Source organism: Electrona antarctica (genome assembly GCF_951216825.1).
Source record: "Electrona antarctica genome assembly, chromosome: 5".
In the NCBI taxonomy this organism is placed as follows: Eukaryota; Metazoa; Chordata; class Actinopteri; order Myctophiformes; family Myctophidae; genus Electrona; species Electrona antarctica.
This window is the reverse complement of record NC_136810.1, coordinates 17,750,129-17,766,128: the sequence shown is the minus strand read 5'-3', so window position 1 is coordinate 17,766,128 and position 16,000 is coordinate 17,750,129. Positions and strand designations below refer to the sequence as shown.

Genomic DNA, 16,000 nt, shown 5'->3' with positions numbered 1-16,000 from the left:
TTTCATTTTACGCTCTCAAGAGTTAAAGATCTATAAGGGTCCATTTGGTTACCACTCCCATCATTTAGCTGGGGGACCACCTGGAACCGCCTCAAGGACCTCTGGTGGTCCCCGGACTACTGGTTGAAAACCACTGAAGTAGAGCATTGATTTAGGAATAAAACGTTCAAAAGTTGAAATATAACAATAACAAGCATTAAGTGCTATCATAGTGTGTTTGGGTCAAAATACCAGGCCAGTGCATCATAGAGAGACACTGCTGGGTGCTCTGGAGGACATCAAATCATCCCATCCAGATGCTATCAGGTTGTTATCTCTACACAACAATCAACGCAAAACGAAATAGGAAATCAGTGAGGCAATGGTTGTCATTGGGGTGGCAGAAGAACAAGTTGATACAAGACAGCAATTTGGCCACTGACCCCCCCCCCCCATCTCAAAATATTTTCTTCCAGGGACACCGCAGAAGCAAAGATTTGAGTTAAATCTTTGAAAATATATATTGAAAGATTTGCACAAATGTTCATGCCTTTCAAAAAAAGAATACAAAAATAAAATATAACTGCAGATCTACAAGCTCAAAGTGACACTACATGAGCTTGTAGATCTGCTATCTTTGAATATCCAAAGTATAAAAGCTAAAGCTAAAATCTGAAAATGGCACAGATGTTTCCCCATGCAGTTTGAATGGGTTAAGATGAATCAAGCAGCAGCAGCATAGAGAGACAGGAGGGCAGAAGAACTCATCTGCAGCAGCCAGCAGAATGAGCAGCCAAACGGGAGCTTTAAGCCATTTAGGCCTGACGTCGAAATTTAAAAAAATCTCAATATTTCATGTCAAGGACCCCACAAATTATATGTAATATGCCGCCAACCCCCATCTGGAAATATGTGACCACATTTGACTGAGAGACTGCCATTGGATTTTTGTTCATATGACATGAAAATGTGAAAGCAGGGAATCATAGCTTCAAATTGACATATTGGTTGTTCAGTTTGATCCACCAGTTTTGGAGATATGGCTTATAGAGTAATGTCTTGCAGAAAACAGCGAGTTGAGAAAACAGGTTTGAAAGGTTCACTTCTGTGGTCTCTAACATTACACCTAGCTACATGTTTAAGCATTTATTTCATATTTACATTTCAGCTCTGACACTTATTTCAGACATGCTCTATTATGTGAAGAGTCTGCCTGTGCTATTAACTCATTTTCAAAAAAAGTGTTTCTCCTCTGGTGAAAAGCTGGAATGTGCGTGATGGCAGTCTCTCAGTCAAATCTTGTCACATATGTTGTTCCAGAAGCAAATATTTGAGTTAAAAACTGAAACTCTGAAAGAATATATATTCAAAGATTTGAGGCACATTTTCACGATTTTTCTAAAATAGCAGACCTACAAGTTTGTAGATCTGCTATTTTTCAATAGCTAAAGTCTAACATAATGCTTAAAACACCAAAAGGGGTTCCCGCCCAGAATGGGTTAAATAAGTGAGCATGTTAGTGATCGCCTGTTGAGTTGGCGCTACTTGGAGTGGTCTATAGAGCGTCGCAGTCCCGCCCCCTTTCATGACGACGAGAGACTTATCATTTGTAAGAAGAAAAACAAAACAAAAAGTGTTGTATCCTGCCTTTTTCCCCCCTTCTTTCTAATTATTATTTTGATCGGCCCAAAACATTGTGTTCATTGTCATGATTTGTCACAACTCGACGTCTTTAAATAAAAACTTTTGAAATGTATATGAGGAAAATGAAAGGGGAATTCTTTTCCCGGGTCTCTCGAGGGGGCGGGACTGCGACGCTCTATACCTGAACAAGCTCAGCAGGCTTCACATCATAATTCATTGACTGGGGTCCTCTGTACTCTGAACTTGCAGACCCCCCCCACACACACACACACACAAAACCTCTCAAAAATAGATGACCCACATGCTCTTGTAAATCTGCTATATGTTTAGAACATGCCCACAATATGGCCACTGTAGGGTTCATGTGGTAAACGTAACAGTATGCACACACGTCAACTACATTTTGAATACCATAATCTTGGCTGTCTGTTAACACCCCGAGCGTCAAAAACGGAGTTCTCCGTTCAATCAGTAACGCCCAGCGCTCAGGACGGAGATTGATTGAGATGTATTGATATCAAAACCGATCGCATTGCTCCACAGGCTGGGAGCGTCTGTTGCGCAACATTCAATGTTATTTTCCGGTTGGGACGTCATCGAAAATTCCCTCCCCCATTTTAGCCGATGAGACCGAAAATCTTAAAACGTGAATAACTCCTGATCTAAATCATAACGTCCAATTCTAAGCAAATATTATGTGTTAGACGGCCCATCGCGGTCCCGTCGCTAGTCGCGTTAGAATTAATCACACCTCCCGTTGTTGTCGATCGCCTCGGGAGTGTTTTGGCTTCATCTAGCTACTTCAGCTACATCAGGGATAACATCCGGTCCGTCGCTAAATGTGCTCCGCTGCTATAAATCGCTGGCCGCTCTGATTTAATGGATTAAATAACCCCGGGCGTTCGGGGTGTTAACGGCAGAGACAGCTGTCTCTGTCAAATTCGCGGGTTAGCAATTGGAAGAAAAGAACATAAATACTGTACCAATGCGTGTACCGTTACATCCATATGAACAGGTGACCTTCCCATTCCCAGATGGCCCATCTACCCACTCAGTTACTGCCGCCAAACAACATGCATACTAACAAATGTACAAAAGAGAGGAAATTAGATGGCACGCAAATAAAAGCATCAAATAAATAAATAAATGGTGCATTTACTGCATACTGTATATAGCGCCTTTATCCAGAGCGCTTTACAACATGCATTACATTCACACATTCACACGCCGACAATGGAGGAAACCATGCAAGGCGCCAACCTCTTTATCGGGAGCAGTTAGGGGTTCAGTGTCTTGCTCAAGGACACTTTGACACTAACCCAGCGAGTTTCGTCACCCATGCGACCGCACTCTACCTCCTGATAAGCCTGTCACAATTATTACCGTACATATAATAATAATTGCAATTATTTGAGAAAATCCCAATTATTATTTGCATAATCATTCCCATGGTAAAAAGAATAGTGGAAACCGCAGATCATTGAGTTATATCGCGTCGCAATGCGATGCATTTTGAGCTTGTAAATCTTCTAATTCCACTAAATAGAGCACTAAAGTGGCTTTTACAACATACCGACATAGCATAGCATAAGAGAACATACCACAATAAGAAAATAACTGAATGTGTTTACGTCATTTGCGCGCCGAGTTACATGTTAGTGGTGATTTTTTTCCCACTCAATATTGGCTATTTTTCTCCCGACAAGGCCACAAAGAGTGGTAAAATGGATAAAGGAGATCACCCAAGGCTTTGTTGGGACCAATGGTATCCTCTGTGGCCGCTCAGCTGTGAGATATTGCGAGGTATTTGCGTCAAGGACCCATTAGCGAGGCAAGGCTACGATGGGGTCAAAACACTTTCACGCATATTCGTAACTCTCAAAGCGCCCACACGGACACGGTGCCCAGTATCTTAACCCTCTACCCACAAGGATTAATTAATACATTCGCTGTATAACTAGTAGTACTAGTAGTACCACTGTGTCTGTTGTCGCATACGCTTCCGGTCTCGCGATCGGCGACGAGAAAGGCTGACCTTTACGTCGTCGGCTATGTGCCGTGGAATAAACCTTGTTTTGGCCAGAAATGCCATCTGAGACAAGGAATTGGAGATAAAGGCGATGGAAAGAAACAGATAAGAGTGGGCACGGGTGCGGGCGCAGTTCAAGATGGCGTGTCCCAATGCTGTTGACAAAATCACCTAGCAACTAGTGATGCGGGGGGCGGCCTGTTGCCCGGGGGCGGGCAGGCGGGTCAAGGTTTTCGGCGTAATTATCACAGGGCGGGCGCAGCGGGTAAAACCCGCCCCCACCCACCCAAAAAAAGGAGGAAAAAAAGCATTACATTACCTTCTCTCCCTCTCCTATTCTCTCGACCATGCAGGCTACCAAAGTCCCAAGGACACAAGTCTAGACTGTGCCTTTTAGTGTTCTCTCTCTCTCCCTCTCTCCCTCTCATTTCATTGTTTTGAACATAGTAAAACTCAAAAGAAAAGGATGCGCTGGATCAAAAATCACCGCTGAACGACAAGCGCAGGGCATGATCTGTTGATCATTTCATTAATAAGCAGCCTATTATTTAGCGGGCTACTGTTGACTGTAGCCTACTACAATATGACTTGGAAACAAATGGCATTGAACATGAACTTGGATTTCATACCAGCAATGCTTCCGTCCATAGCGTGATGAGTATAGGTCTAAGAACAATCGGAACATTATAAACGAAATGCTGCACATATTGATGGGAAATTGATGGGAAAATGGCCCAGTCGCCCCTCCCCTCTCTCTCTCTCAAAAGCAATTGAGTGGACTTGGTGGGTGTTGAAAAGCCTGTCGGTGGGCTACTTTTTATTTTCACGGGTCGCGGGCGGGCGGGTCGTTAATTAATATATTGTTTTGCGGGACGGGCGGGTTATGAAAAAAAGCCGGCCCACGCATCACTACTAGCAACCCAATGCTAATGTGAGTAGCATTATGACTTGATCGATCATAAGCACTATAAGAGAGCGTAGATCCAAGTCTTTCTTTCTTTCTTTTGTTTTTCACTTAACAAAAAAAAAAAAAAAATATCAAGTGTTTTTGCTCTGGGGGCCCCTCCAGGAACCGTAGGTCGCAGATTACTATGAAAACCTGCAAAACCTGTCCGTCCGTCAGTCAGGTCACACCTCCATATATGGCTGTCCATCACGCCTCGTGACACGTCACACCACCATATATGGTCGACACTCCATATATGGCCTTCTCCATATATGACACTGACCTCATCAAACCCTGGATATCCATACATGGAGAAGACTGGATCATCACCTAGATCTGCATATGGAGCTGGCCAGCAACTCTACATCTGACCTCAAACCCTTAGATCTCCATATATGGAGCTGACCTGTTCTGACATTCCATATGTTGATCCTTCCCCCATCCGTCTTTCCTCTTCGATGACTCCCTTTTGACTGATACCTGTCCATTCAAACTCTAGACGGGCCTGCCCCAAAGTTATTAGTGCAGCCGCGCCCGACAGCCGGCGAAAACTAGAGTTCTCAACAGGCCCGAAAATGAAGGCCCGGCCCTACCTGGGCCCTCATCAAACCCTGTACATTCAAGACACTGCTCCGCTGCCACACTTAGATCTCCATATATGGAGCTGACCTGTTCTGACTGTATAATTACATGTAATAATTACAACTCACACACTCAAAATATGTCTATTTTCGAGACCTATTTTAAAGTTGGTAAATAAAATAAATGGTAAATGGTGCATTTATATAGCGCCTTTATCCAAGGCGCTTTACAGAGATTGTGCATTACATTCACCCATTCACACACACATTCATACACCGATGGCAACGGAAACCATGCAAGGCACCAACCAGCACATCAGGAGCAATTAGGGGTTCAGTGTCTTGCTCAAGGACACTTCGACACCAACTCTGGGGGAGCCCGGGTTCGAACTGGCAACCTTGCGGTTGCCATCCAGGCACTCTACCCCTGAGCCACCGCCGCCCCCTACAAAAATAAATGTTGTGTAATAGGTTGTGTAATAGGTGAGAACAGGGTAAGATGGGCCAGCGGGTAAGTTGAACCACCCCTTTCATCTAGAAAACTGTGTTGTCATGTGACCTTAAATCTAGTAAGGATCCATCAGTTACACCTGTCTGTGAAGTTGGGAAGCAGATGGGGGAAGTAGAAAACATTTATTTTTATCGGTCAAAGTAAGATTTCGACACATCAGGTAGAATTACTGTTATACAAAGCAAATTTTACCCAGGTCTAAAATGTAATATCATACATGTTGGTGATTTGCTAATGGATAGAACCATGTGAATAATTTAGCAAAGAAATTGTCTGAAGTATTATTCTAGTCATATTTTCTAAAATGCTGGCTGTGCGTAAAATGAACCAAATAGCCAGGGGTAAATTGAGCCAATCTTTCCACACTAATTGAAAGCCCTGCGCCCGTTTATACGTTCACCTTCTCCTACCAAACCACTCCGTTTGCACGCATCTCTCCATGCACAATACCTACTGCATGCCTGTCCAGACATAACACACTATGCTGCATCCATGCAACTGTCATAACTACTGTAGAGTTTTTTCAATCGGCTCTAGGCCGGGACCGGGATGGAATATAACCGGTGCGTTCACATACACTGGAAAATCATTAATTAAAGTCGTCCAATGTTGTCCTTGGCACAGTGTACCCACCATCCATTCAACAGCAGATTTTCGGCAACAGACACTTTCCAACACTTACCGCCGCTGACGTCGGTTGTGGTGGAGACTGGAGAGCTATATCTCTTTACCTGACTCAATTACCACAGCTATCTTTCTGCAAAACCGTGTACCCTTGATGTGTGCCTCGATGCTCCTCTCATTCCCTTCCTCACCCTTCATAACCCAGAATGCCCTTCTTCAACCCCAAAGAATCAATACTCACATCAAACACCTTCTCCGTGTAGACCTCGTCATTGACCCTGTCTCTCAGGATGTCCTGGTTCTGTCGGATAAACGTGATGTAGGAGTCGGCCAGATCCATGCCGGGTTTCTGCAGGAATAACCAATCAGGGGGAATAATATGAGATTCAAGTTGGATGTCAATCATATTCCAGGGTTTAATTAATATGGAGGCAGATGCAAAAACACTAATCAACATTCCCAGAAGGATTTGAGTCGTCTGGTGTAGGTATAAAACATACAATACTGCAAACTTGGTTTAGACCAGGGGTAGGCAACCTTAGGCACGGGTTGCCATTGGCACAGGGGAGGGTGTTCACTGGGCACAGCACTGACACGAGTGTGAGAGAGAGGCCTTTCCATAATAAAATATATTTTTGAGGGGCGCCAGCCCCTCCTATGTCCAGCTTTGAGTGTTTGTGTAAGCACAAACAATGTGTAAACACAAACATCGAAGACAAAAGTGAGGTTGCAAATTGTGATTGGCCAGAATGAGATGATGTATGATGATAAAAGCACCGAGCCCTCACTTCACACGGGTGTGATTAAAAACGTGTAGTCAATTAAATTAAGCCCCCTCATATCTGTATAAATTACACCCAGCACATAATTCTACAGTCAACTCTGACTGGGAGGGAGTCTGGCCGACCCCTGGGTTAGAGGTTATGATGGCTTTGTTCCAGTGTGAATCAACCTATAGACTGCTAATGGGATGATGTGTTCTTTGTACGTTACAACTATGCCATGCGTTCCGCCGCTGCAGGTTTCCAACTGAATTTGAGAACTAAGAAAATAAGCTCCAAACAAAGGCTTATATCATCTTCACAGCTCAACACACTTTTAAAAAAGAAATGCACATAATGTCAAGTTAATACAATTAAATAAATACATAAAAAACGTCAACATTCATGGATGAGAAGGGATATGAACGGTTGTTAAACTCCCTTACGTTTACATTAAACACAGACCTTATATGTTGTACATAAAGCTAATACGCCATGGTAAATATAAGCAGTGGCAAGGGGACAGACTGCAAACCATCAATCAAATCATTTGAATGTGATTCAAACAGGAGAATAAGAAGGTAAAAACCCCACATAAAAACATCAGCTCCTTGTGAAATGTGATTAAAACTGATAAACAATATGTTTTGAAAACTTAAAAAGGTCGCTATTGACGTCCCGACCATTCAGGCTATACCAAAGTCCCAAGGACACAAGTCTAGACTGTGCCTTTTAGAGCTCTCTCTCTCTCTCTCTCTCTCTACTTCCAGCCCAGACAGCCTTTGTGTTTAGTGAGATTCACAGAATAAGGCAAAAGGACACTCTAGCATTACTTTGTTTATACCGCAATAACAAGGTTCCAGCGCCAACTTCTCCTCTGTGGGCTAATATAAATATATATATATAAAAAACTCATCTTGCTGAAATAATCTAGAAATGGCGCCATTACCGGGCAAAACATTTAGTAAAATGTCAAAGCAATCGTCTCGCTAGCGCGGCGAGGCCAGAGGCAGGGAAGTGGGTAGCCCCCTGTTCCATTCACACTCCTCGCGTCAGGGGAGATTACAACTGTAATGCTTATTATAATTGCCTTGACATCTTTCACACCCGTTTTCTCCGGGCCTTGGACTGGGGGGGGGGGGAGGGGGGCTTGACGTCCTGCTACAGCGCCGAGCATGGCGCTGTAAAAAAAAAACGGCAATGGAGCGGTTAACCCATTAAAACCAGGAAAGCATCTGTGTCATTTTAGATTTCTTTGGCTTTTCAAGCTCTTATAGCACTTTGTATTTTAGAAAAATCTTTGAACATATATCATTTTTAAAGCGAACATTTTTTAACTTAAATATTTGCATCCGTACAGGTCCCTGGAACAAAATATTTTCAGATGGGGGTCCGCGGCCAAATATATTTTAGGGTTCCAACCAAGTTTGTGTGACCACTGACATACGTTTTTCAGAACCACGTTAGGATTTAGAAGACATTTGTAGAATCGGCCTCAAGTCTTGATGGGTTAAGTGCCACCAGGGAACCTGTACTATTATGTTCAGGGAACCCCCACCCTCACTCCCTGCCACTGACTGGCATTGCTGTCAGTCATCAAGTCATGTTAGATATGTCTGCCAACGGGAGAGAGCACACAGGTAGTGGTGGAAAAACTACTCAATTATTTTACTAAAGTAAAAGTACCAATACAGCAAAACTAAAGTAAAAGTACCAATACAGCAATAAAGGAATACTCTGTTACAAGTAAAAGTGCAGAATTATATTGGCATCAAAATGTACTTAAAGTACCACAAGTAGAGAGTACTCATTATGCAGAATGTCCCATTTCCAAAAAATCTTTACAAAATAGCAGGTCTTTGAAAATCGGCTATTTTCAATTTAAAATGGTCGAATGTAGGGCTGAAGTGGTTAATGTATATTTTGTAATAATATTCAAAATCTGAGTGACTAGTAACTAGTAAGTACAAATACCTCAAAATTGTACTTAAGTACAGTACTTAAGTAATGTACTTTCCACCACTGCACAGTCTGATGCCTCATCGGACCGAGAAATAGCCGATCTATAAGCTAAGATAAGAAAATAAAAAGATGATATTTCATAAATAACAGCATGCTGGTCTTTTGTGAACTAAACTAATTTACCATAATCTTTCTTCTTTACATTTAGGCTATTACAACAATGTCTTCATAAATAAATATCTGCAGAGCAATGCAGATGTCATGTCCATCCCAATTTCAACGCCAAGTTGACAGAACTGCAATCACTCCGTCACCGGATACAAGACAGTCATTGAAAGGTTCACAATGGTGAACAGAACCCTGCAGGCTACTGCTTCTCAACCACATGAACTCTAGTGTCCCCTTCCTGGGCATGTCGTAGTAGGCAAACATTCAGGGAAAATACTCAAGGCGTCTCAGACGGATTGTGAGTGAGTTTCGCTATTTTCGCTGAAGGTATTTGGTGTAGGAGACCCTCCAGTCAATTAAGTATATGGGTTTTACTTGGTTAAAGTTGGTTCACTGGTCTACAGGGCTGATTATGGGGATAGATAGACATATAGATACATGTATTGATCTCATGGGGAAAATGCAGGTGCCAGAGACAGCACAGCAGTAAGTTACAGATACAGGAAAAAGATACAATAGCTACAGTAGAGTATTAATGCTATACAATCATCCCACCTTGCAGAACAAGAACTCCAAGAAGACACTGTCAACCAATAATACAGTATACAGACGTATACACACCCTTTACAGTCACCCTGCCTGATGCAGTACAAGAAGGGAAAACAAGAATTGATCAATTAATTACCAGCTGCTGCCTTATATCTCCAGAATTGTGCTATGACATGTAAATATCTGTCTATCTGTATTTATGTGTGTGTGTGTGTGTGTGTGGAAACAACAACAGGATCTGTCCAGGTGACTGTAACTGTGAGAGTGTAGCCTTAGGCTTAGCCTACTACAAATGGAACCAAAGTACCCTTTTATAACAATACACTCTGAGACTGTACAAATGGACTGTTATGGACTGTTACTCGACTGAGACTCAAATGTGTTACTGTTACCCATTACATCAGCAGGTGTGCTCTCCTGCAGGTCTACCCACTGTTTAGCTAGTTATGCTCAAATTATATGCCTAAGGAATTCTGAGGCATCATGGCGGCAGGTTCAAGTTTCATCAAAGTAGTGTCGGATGGTTTGACTTCATGGCCGTTCAGCTAGCATCCCGTTGGACGCGTCGTAGCCCTTTCATATCACCAGCAGCGCTCGCTGTCTTTGACTTTAGTTTCATAAAAGTAGTGTCGGATGGTTTCACTTCATGACGTTCAGCTAGCATCCCATGGCTGAGAGGTCGGCTAGAGGCAAAAAGTGGCTGGTTGCCTAGAAACGAGGCAGCCAATACGGCAGCCAATGAGAATGATAGCTTGCTCGTACGGGCACAGCCAATGAGAATGATAGCTTGCTAGTACGGGCATAGCCTCGGAAACCCAGACGTTTTTATTTCCAGGGAGGAAAAAAAAAGTCTGGGACAGAGTCCACTTCAATTCGGCATAGAGTAGCGCAAACGTCGATCATCTCTGCTGATTTCTGATCGTCTGCACCTTTGTTAAATTGACGCACACGCGCACACATGTACACACACACACACACACACTCTCCTTTCTCTCTCTGTCACTCTAATTAATTAGTCTCATGTCGTGCAGCTGCGTCTAGATTCTCCCGGTGGATCCTGCCGGGACGGGAGCAGCCTATGCCGTGGACCCCAGGGGCTAGTACGGGCACAGCCAATTAGAATGATAGCTTGCTAGTACGGGCACAGCCAATTAGAATGATAGCTTGCTAGTACGGGCACTACGGCAGCCAATGAGAGATAGTTTGCTAGTCCAGAAAGGCAAAACGATCGTTCATAAACCAGCTCCGGCTTTACCAGCAGCTGGTAAAAAGAGTATCAAGGTTAGCTTATAGTTTTGACATCGGCACAACCCACAGGCAACGTTACAGTCTGGTGATGCCAACCAGACATCGATCCCCAAGACAAAGAAACCAACCTGGGGTGACAGCTATAGGGTTTTCCAGTTGCCGCCCCCTCCATTTGGAACCCCCCCCTCCCCCACCCATACCCCTTTATGACCTTACAGGTTACATGTTAGCAAAGGCTAACATGTCATTTGTATAGCATGTTATGTAGACAGATGCCAGGCTCACTTGTTGACCTGGCATCCTATAGTATGTACAGTGTCAATGTACTGATTATGTTGGTTAAATTAGACTGATTATGATAGGCTTATACCTTTTTTTATCTATGACCCTAGATTACTATTTCTATGCATTTGATGTATAGGCTACTGTATTACCTTGTGTTAACCTTGCCTACTGTAAATCGCTCTGGATTAAGAGTGTCTGCTGAATGCCAACATTGTAAATTGTAACACTAATTGCTCTGTTCAAAACCTCCCTCCCAATCCACCTTTTCAGACTCGCATTCATCTCCCACCTAAATCCAATCCTCTTTGCCTTTCAATTAAAATATCTTAGTTTTTAGAGTTGGAGTTTTTAGTGTTTTGTCTGTTTGTTCTTGTCGAGAGACTTTGTGTCGCACAACGCTCATTGTTGCTACTGCATCATGGGAAGAGACAGGGGACGGCTGTCTGAGTGCCGTGATGACGACTCTGCGTGGAGCGAAGCGGGGGTGGGGTCTGGTGGCTGATTGACAGGTCTGTCAGAATCCCATAATCTCCTGGGCGGAAAGGAGACGTAGGAAATCTGGCACTTCCTAAACCGGAGGGGCTGAGTGACGTGACGCAACGAGATCTTCTGACTGGCGGGGGGGGAATAACCGTGCGTTCCACCTGGCCTGAGACCCATTCTACAAATGTCTTCTAACTCCTGCAGGTTTTCTGAAAAACCTATGTTGCTGTATATATAACAAACAAAATTATATGTATTTATATGGCCGCCGAGCCTAATCTTTAGCAAAGATTCAAGTAAAAAAATGTTCACTTTAAAAATAGATATCTAGGCTATATTCAAAGATCTGCACACATTTTCAAGATACAAAAATATGGCAGATCTACAAGCTCATAGCAAGGCACAAAGTGACGTGCCGTGAGCTTGTAGATCTGCTATTTTTGAATAGGCAAAGTATAAAATATGAGCTAACGTGATTAAAATCTTAAATGACACAGTACGCTTTCCCGGTTGTAATGAATTAACACGCCCGTCGACGGAAACAACACATCACCAGCAGCGTTGTCACTTTAGACATCAGGTTCTTCCTCTCTCCGGCCTCCCCTCAAGGCCTCCCCTCAAGGCCTCCCCTCAAGGCCTCCCCTCAAGGCCTCCCCTAATGCACGTCGTTTTTTTTATTTATTTTTTACTTTCTCCCGTCGTCTTGTTTTCGTCACAAGGTGACAAAGCCGCGAGTGACAGGAGGGGAGGTACCTGGCTGTGAGGTGCGGGTGACAGGAGGGGAGGTACCTGGCTGTGAGGTGCGGGCCATGGCACATTTCCAGGCCCCGCACGGCACGGCATCGAGATTGAGTCCTCACACGGAAACAAAACGCGTCCGCCTCACTCGCTCGCCTGCCCTCCTCTTGGCAATGCTCTCTGGGTCTCTATAGCCCTGTGGCGTTTTGTAGCAAAACACCCATAATCCCATAACCATATATAATGGGTACTAGTAGCATGTCACCGTTTGACAACAAATTTGAGAGTGTAAAATTAACCGTGGTGTTCCGGTTTTTGATAGAAAAGGGAAAAAAAGGTGTGACGGCCGGGTGGTGTGGGTAGGGTGGGAAGGTGCTCGGAGGGTGGGGATGTCCAATGGTAATGACTGGTTAACCCATTAAGGCCTGAAGTCTTCTAAATTCTGACAGTTTTCTGAAAAACATCATGTTTCTATGTCAGTGGTTCTCAAACATATTCATGTCAAGGACCCCAAATGACATTGGCCGCCGACCCCCATCTGAAAACATGTTGTTCCAGGGACCCTCCCAGTAGCAAAGATTTGAGTTACAAACTCGCTCTGTAACAATATATATTCAAAGATTTCAGGCACATTTTCATGATTTTTCAAAAATAGCAGACCTACAAGTTCATAGCGCGGCACTCGGTGCCGCGTTATGAGCTTGTATATCTGCTATTTTTCAACAATGCTTAAAACACCAAAAGTGGTTCCCACCCAAAATGGGTTAAACAGGGAGAGAGGATGGAGGGTGGGGTCGGGGGATTCCAGGTAATTACACACTGCCAGTGGCCGCATTTCCTGCCCCTGGATTCAGTTCTCCACACAGGTGCAGGTCCATGGCAGGGTTGCCATGTTCGCTTATTGTAAGCGACTTTAAGGCTTGTTTTTTCTGCGAAGTTGCTTGTAAATATTGTGTAGATGCTTACTTTTGGACCAGTGGTTCTCAAACATGTTCATGTCAAGGAACCCCCCCCCCCCCCCCCCCCCCCCCAAATAACTTGGGGGGGGGGGGGGGGGGTTGTATGCATGTATGCATGTATTTTCACGCAAACAAGAGTTGTGTTGTTAAAATGTTTCAATTGAAGGATCTTTTGAAAATGCAGATCTACAAGCTTGTAGATTGGGCTAATCGGGCTAACTGTTTTGATGCTATATTAACTCATTTTGCTGGGGACCCTGTGTGTGCGTGCGTGCGATCAATAAGTGTGATCATGCAGCCTAGTCGCTTCTTTTGGGCTTGTTTTTGTAGACCAGGTTTCTTATTTCTCTTGCGAGATCTGGCAACACTGGCCCATGGTGTTTGTGCTTGCATATGTGCACAAGTGAGTTTGTGTGTGTGATTGTGTGTGTGTGTGATTGTGTGTGTGCGTGTGAGTGAGTCTGGCTTTTAGCAACTTAAACCCTATATAATTTGTAGTACATCAGTGGGCGAAAGTAACCAACCTACAAGCTCAGAATGTGTCACGTTTCAACGTGTTGTTGTGAGCTTGTACAATGTTTGAATTCTCATTCTACTGTACTGCCACCGAAATGTGGAATGCCGACACCATCCATGAGTTTCTTTTTTTAAATTGGCCCGAGAAAACTATCAGGAGACTGCGAGGAGAGGTAATTCCCATCGAAAGGAGTTGCCATTCACTGCCGCCGTTTTTCCCTTTTCTCCTTTGTACATATAGCGTGTTATTTTTTTATGCTATGTTGATGAATTGAATACATAGGTCATAGTCAGGCCCAAGGAGCATAAAGCGCATAACCTGAGGTCAGTGTGGCAGCCCCAACTCTCTGGAACTCTCTCCCCATGGAGATTCGCCAGGCACTAACATTGGACTCTTTCAAGTGTGCAGTGAAGAGACACTCGTTCACTCAGGCTTTTGGCAAATAGTCTGTCGATCTTTTGTTAATGTAAAGCGTCTTTGGTTATTATTAGTACTATTATTATTATTAGACGACCACAATGGAAACAAGTCCCCAGGTATTTTTTGTGTTATCCTTGTGTTAGCCTTAAAGGAGCATTCATTGATTTGGGTGATTTGGAAAAACCCTGGTGAAGGCAAGCCCTCATTTTCAATGTAGCCGAGGTTGCAATACAGCACAATAAATCAAAATACATCCAGAATATAGGCAAGAAGCATCCCAAATAGCAAATATAGGCAAGAAGCATCCCAGCAATAGCTTTATATAAAATGGCCCTGTTCCGGCGAGCCTTCCCGCGCCAGAAACGGTCGAGAAGTGACAGAGTTAACGTGTTGCAGCTATCCGTGCTCAGACACAGTAACAGACATAGGGACACACATTGCTCCATAATGGAGCGGAGGCACCGCTCAAAAACAGGTACCAGTGTTTATCCCGTCTCTCAGTCAGAGGGGTGGGTTGAGGTATGTACTGTATATGTTGTGTTACGTGTGTGTGTGTGTGTGTGTGTGTGTGTGTGTGTGTGTGTGTGTGTGTGTGTGTGTGTGTGTGTGTGTGTGTGTGTGTGTGTGTGTGTGTGTATAGTTTCAATGTACAGATTATAGATTTCTTTTGACATTCTACAGTTTAGACTGATGATAGGTTCTTGGTTTACCTATGATCCCAGATGACTATTATAATGCATTTGATGTATTACCTCGTGTTGTAATTGCTTACTGTAAGTCACTCTGGAACCCATTTTGGGGGGAACGCCTTTTGGTGTTTTAAAGCATTATGTTACTTTAGCTATTGAAAAATCGTGAAAATGTGCCTCAAATCTTTCAATATATATTATTACGGAGTGAACATTTTAACTCAAATCTTTGCTTCTGGGGAGGTCCCTGGAACAGCATATTTTCAGATGGGGGGCAGAGGCATATTACATGATGATATTGAGCCCCACTGATACAGAAACATAAGGTTTTTCAGAAAACTGTCAGGATTTTGAAGACATTTTTTTAATTTCGACGTCAGGCCTAAACGGGTTAAGAGCGTCTGCTAAATAGTAAATTGTGTTTCATGTGTTGTGTTGCGCATGTACAGTATACAGTACATGTTGTCTGCACCCTGTCATGAGGGATGCTGAACATCTCCACAAGGCAAGGGAGGAAGTGATCTTCACCTGCCGTGATAAGGAGCCAAAAGAGTCGTCTAGTAAACACCTGAAAACCTCCCTCCTCCTCCTCCTCCTCTTTATCCCACCTGGAATAGAGGCTTAGGAGCTTTGGGTTCCCTCCACACAAAAGCGCAAGGTACGGGTTACATTATAATTTCATGTGAATGGTGGGGGAGGACCTCGTTAACTGGGAACCAGTGTGAATGGTGGCACAGGCAGAGTGGTATTTGCTGTGTCAAGAAACTCACAGAAAGGTGGCGGTGGGGTCGGTTAGGGGGGAAGATTGGGGGAAGTGGACGGCCGGGTCATCATAAGAAAGTAGGAAGTGAGGGCAGGTGAGGTATCTGGCTATGCATGTCCAAGCTCAGTCTAGTGTGTGCACGTG

At 43.7% G+C, this 16,000-nt stretch overlaps 1 protein-coding gene across 3 annotated transcripts in view; it reads right to left on the bottom strand.

Moving 5' to 3' along the window:
- The window catches only part of cadps2 (Ca++-dependent secretion activator 2), a 229,821-nt gene that overhangs the window by 12,165 nt on the left and 201,656 nt on the right, over positions 1-16,000 (bottom strand). For all 3 annotated transcript variants that reach the window (XR_013790062.1, XM_079501503.1, XM_079501504.1), the window contains one exon: positions 6,556-6,663. Coding sequence is in view for 2 of the 3 variants with exons in the window: in XM_079501503.1 (XP_079357629.1) it covers positions 6,556-6,663 (108 nt within the window). In the remaining variant the exon portion in view is untranslated. The remainder of the gene's footprint in view (positions 1-6,555; positions 6,664-16,000) is intronic.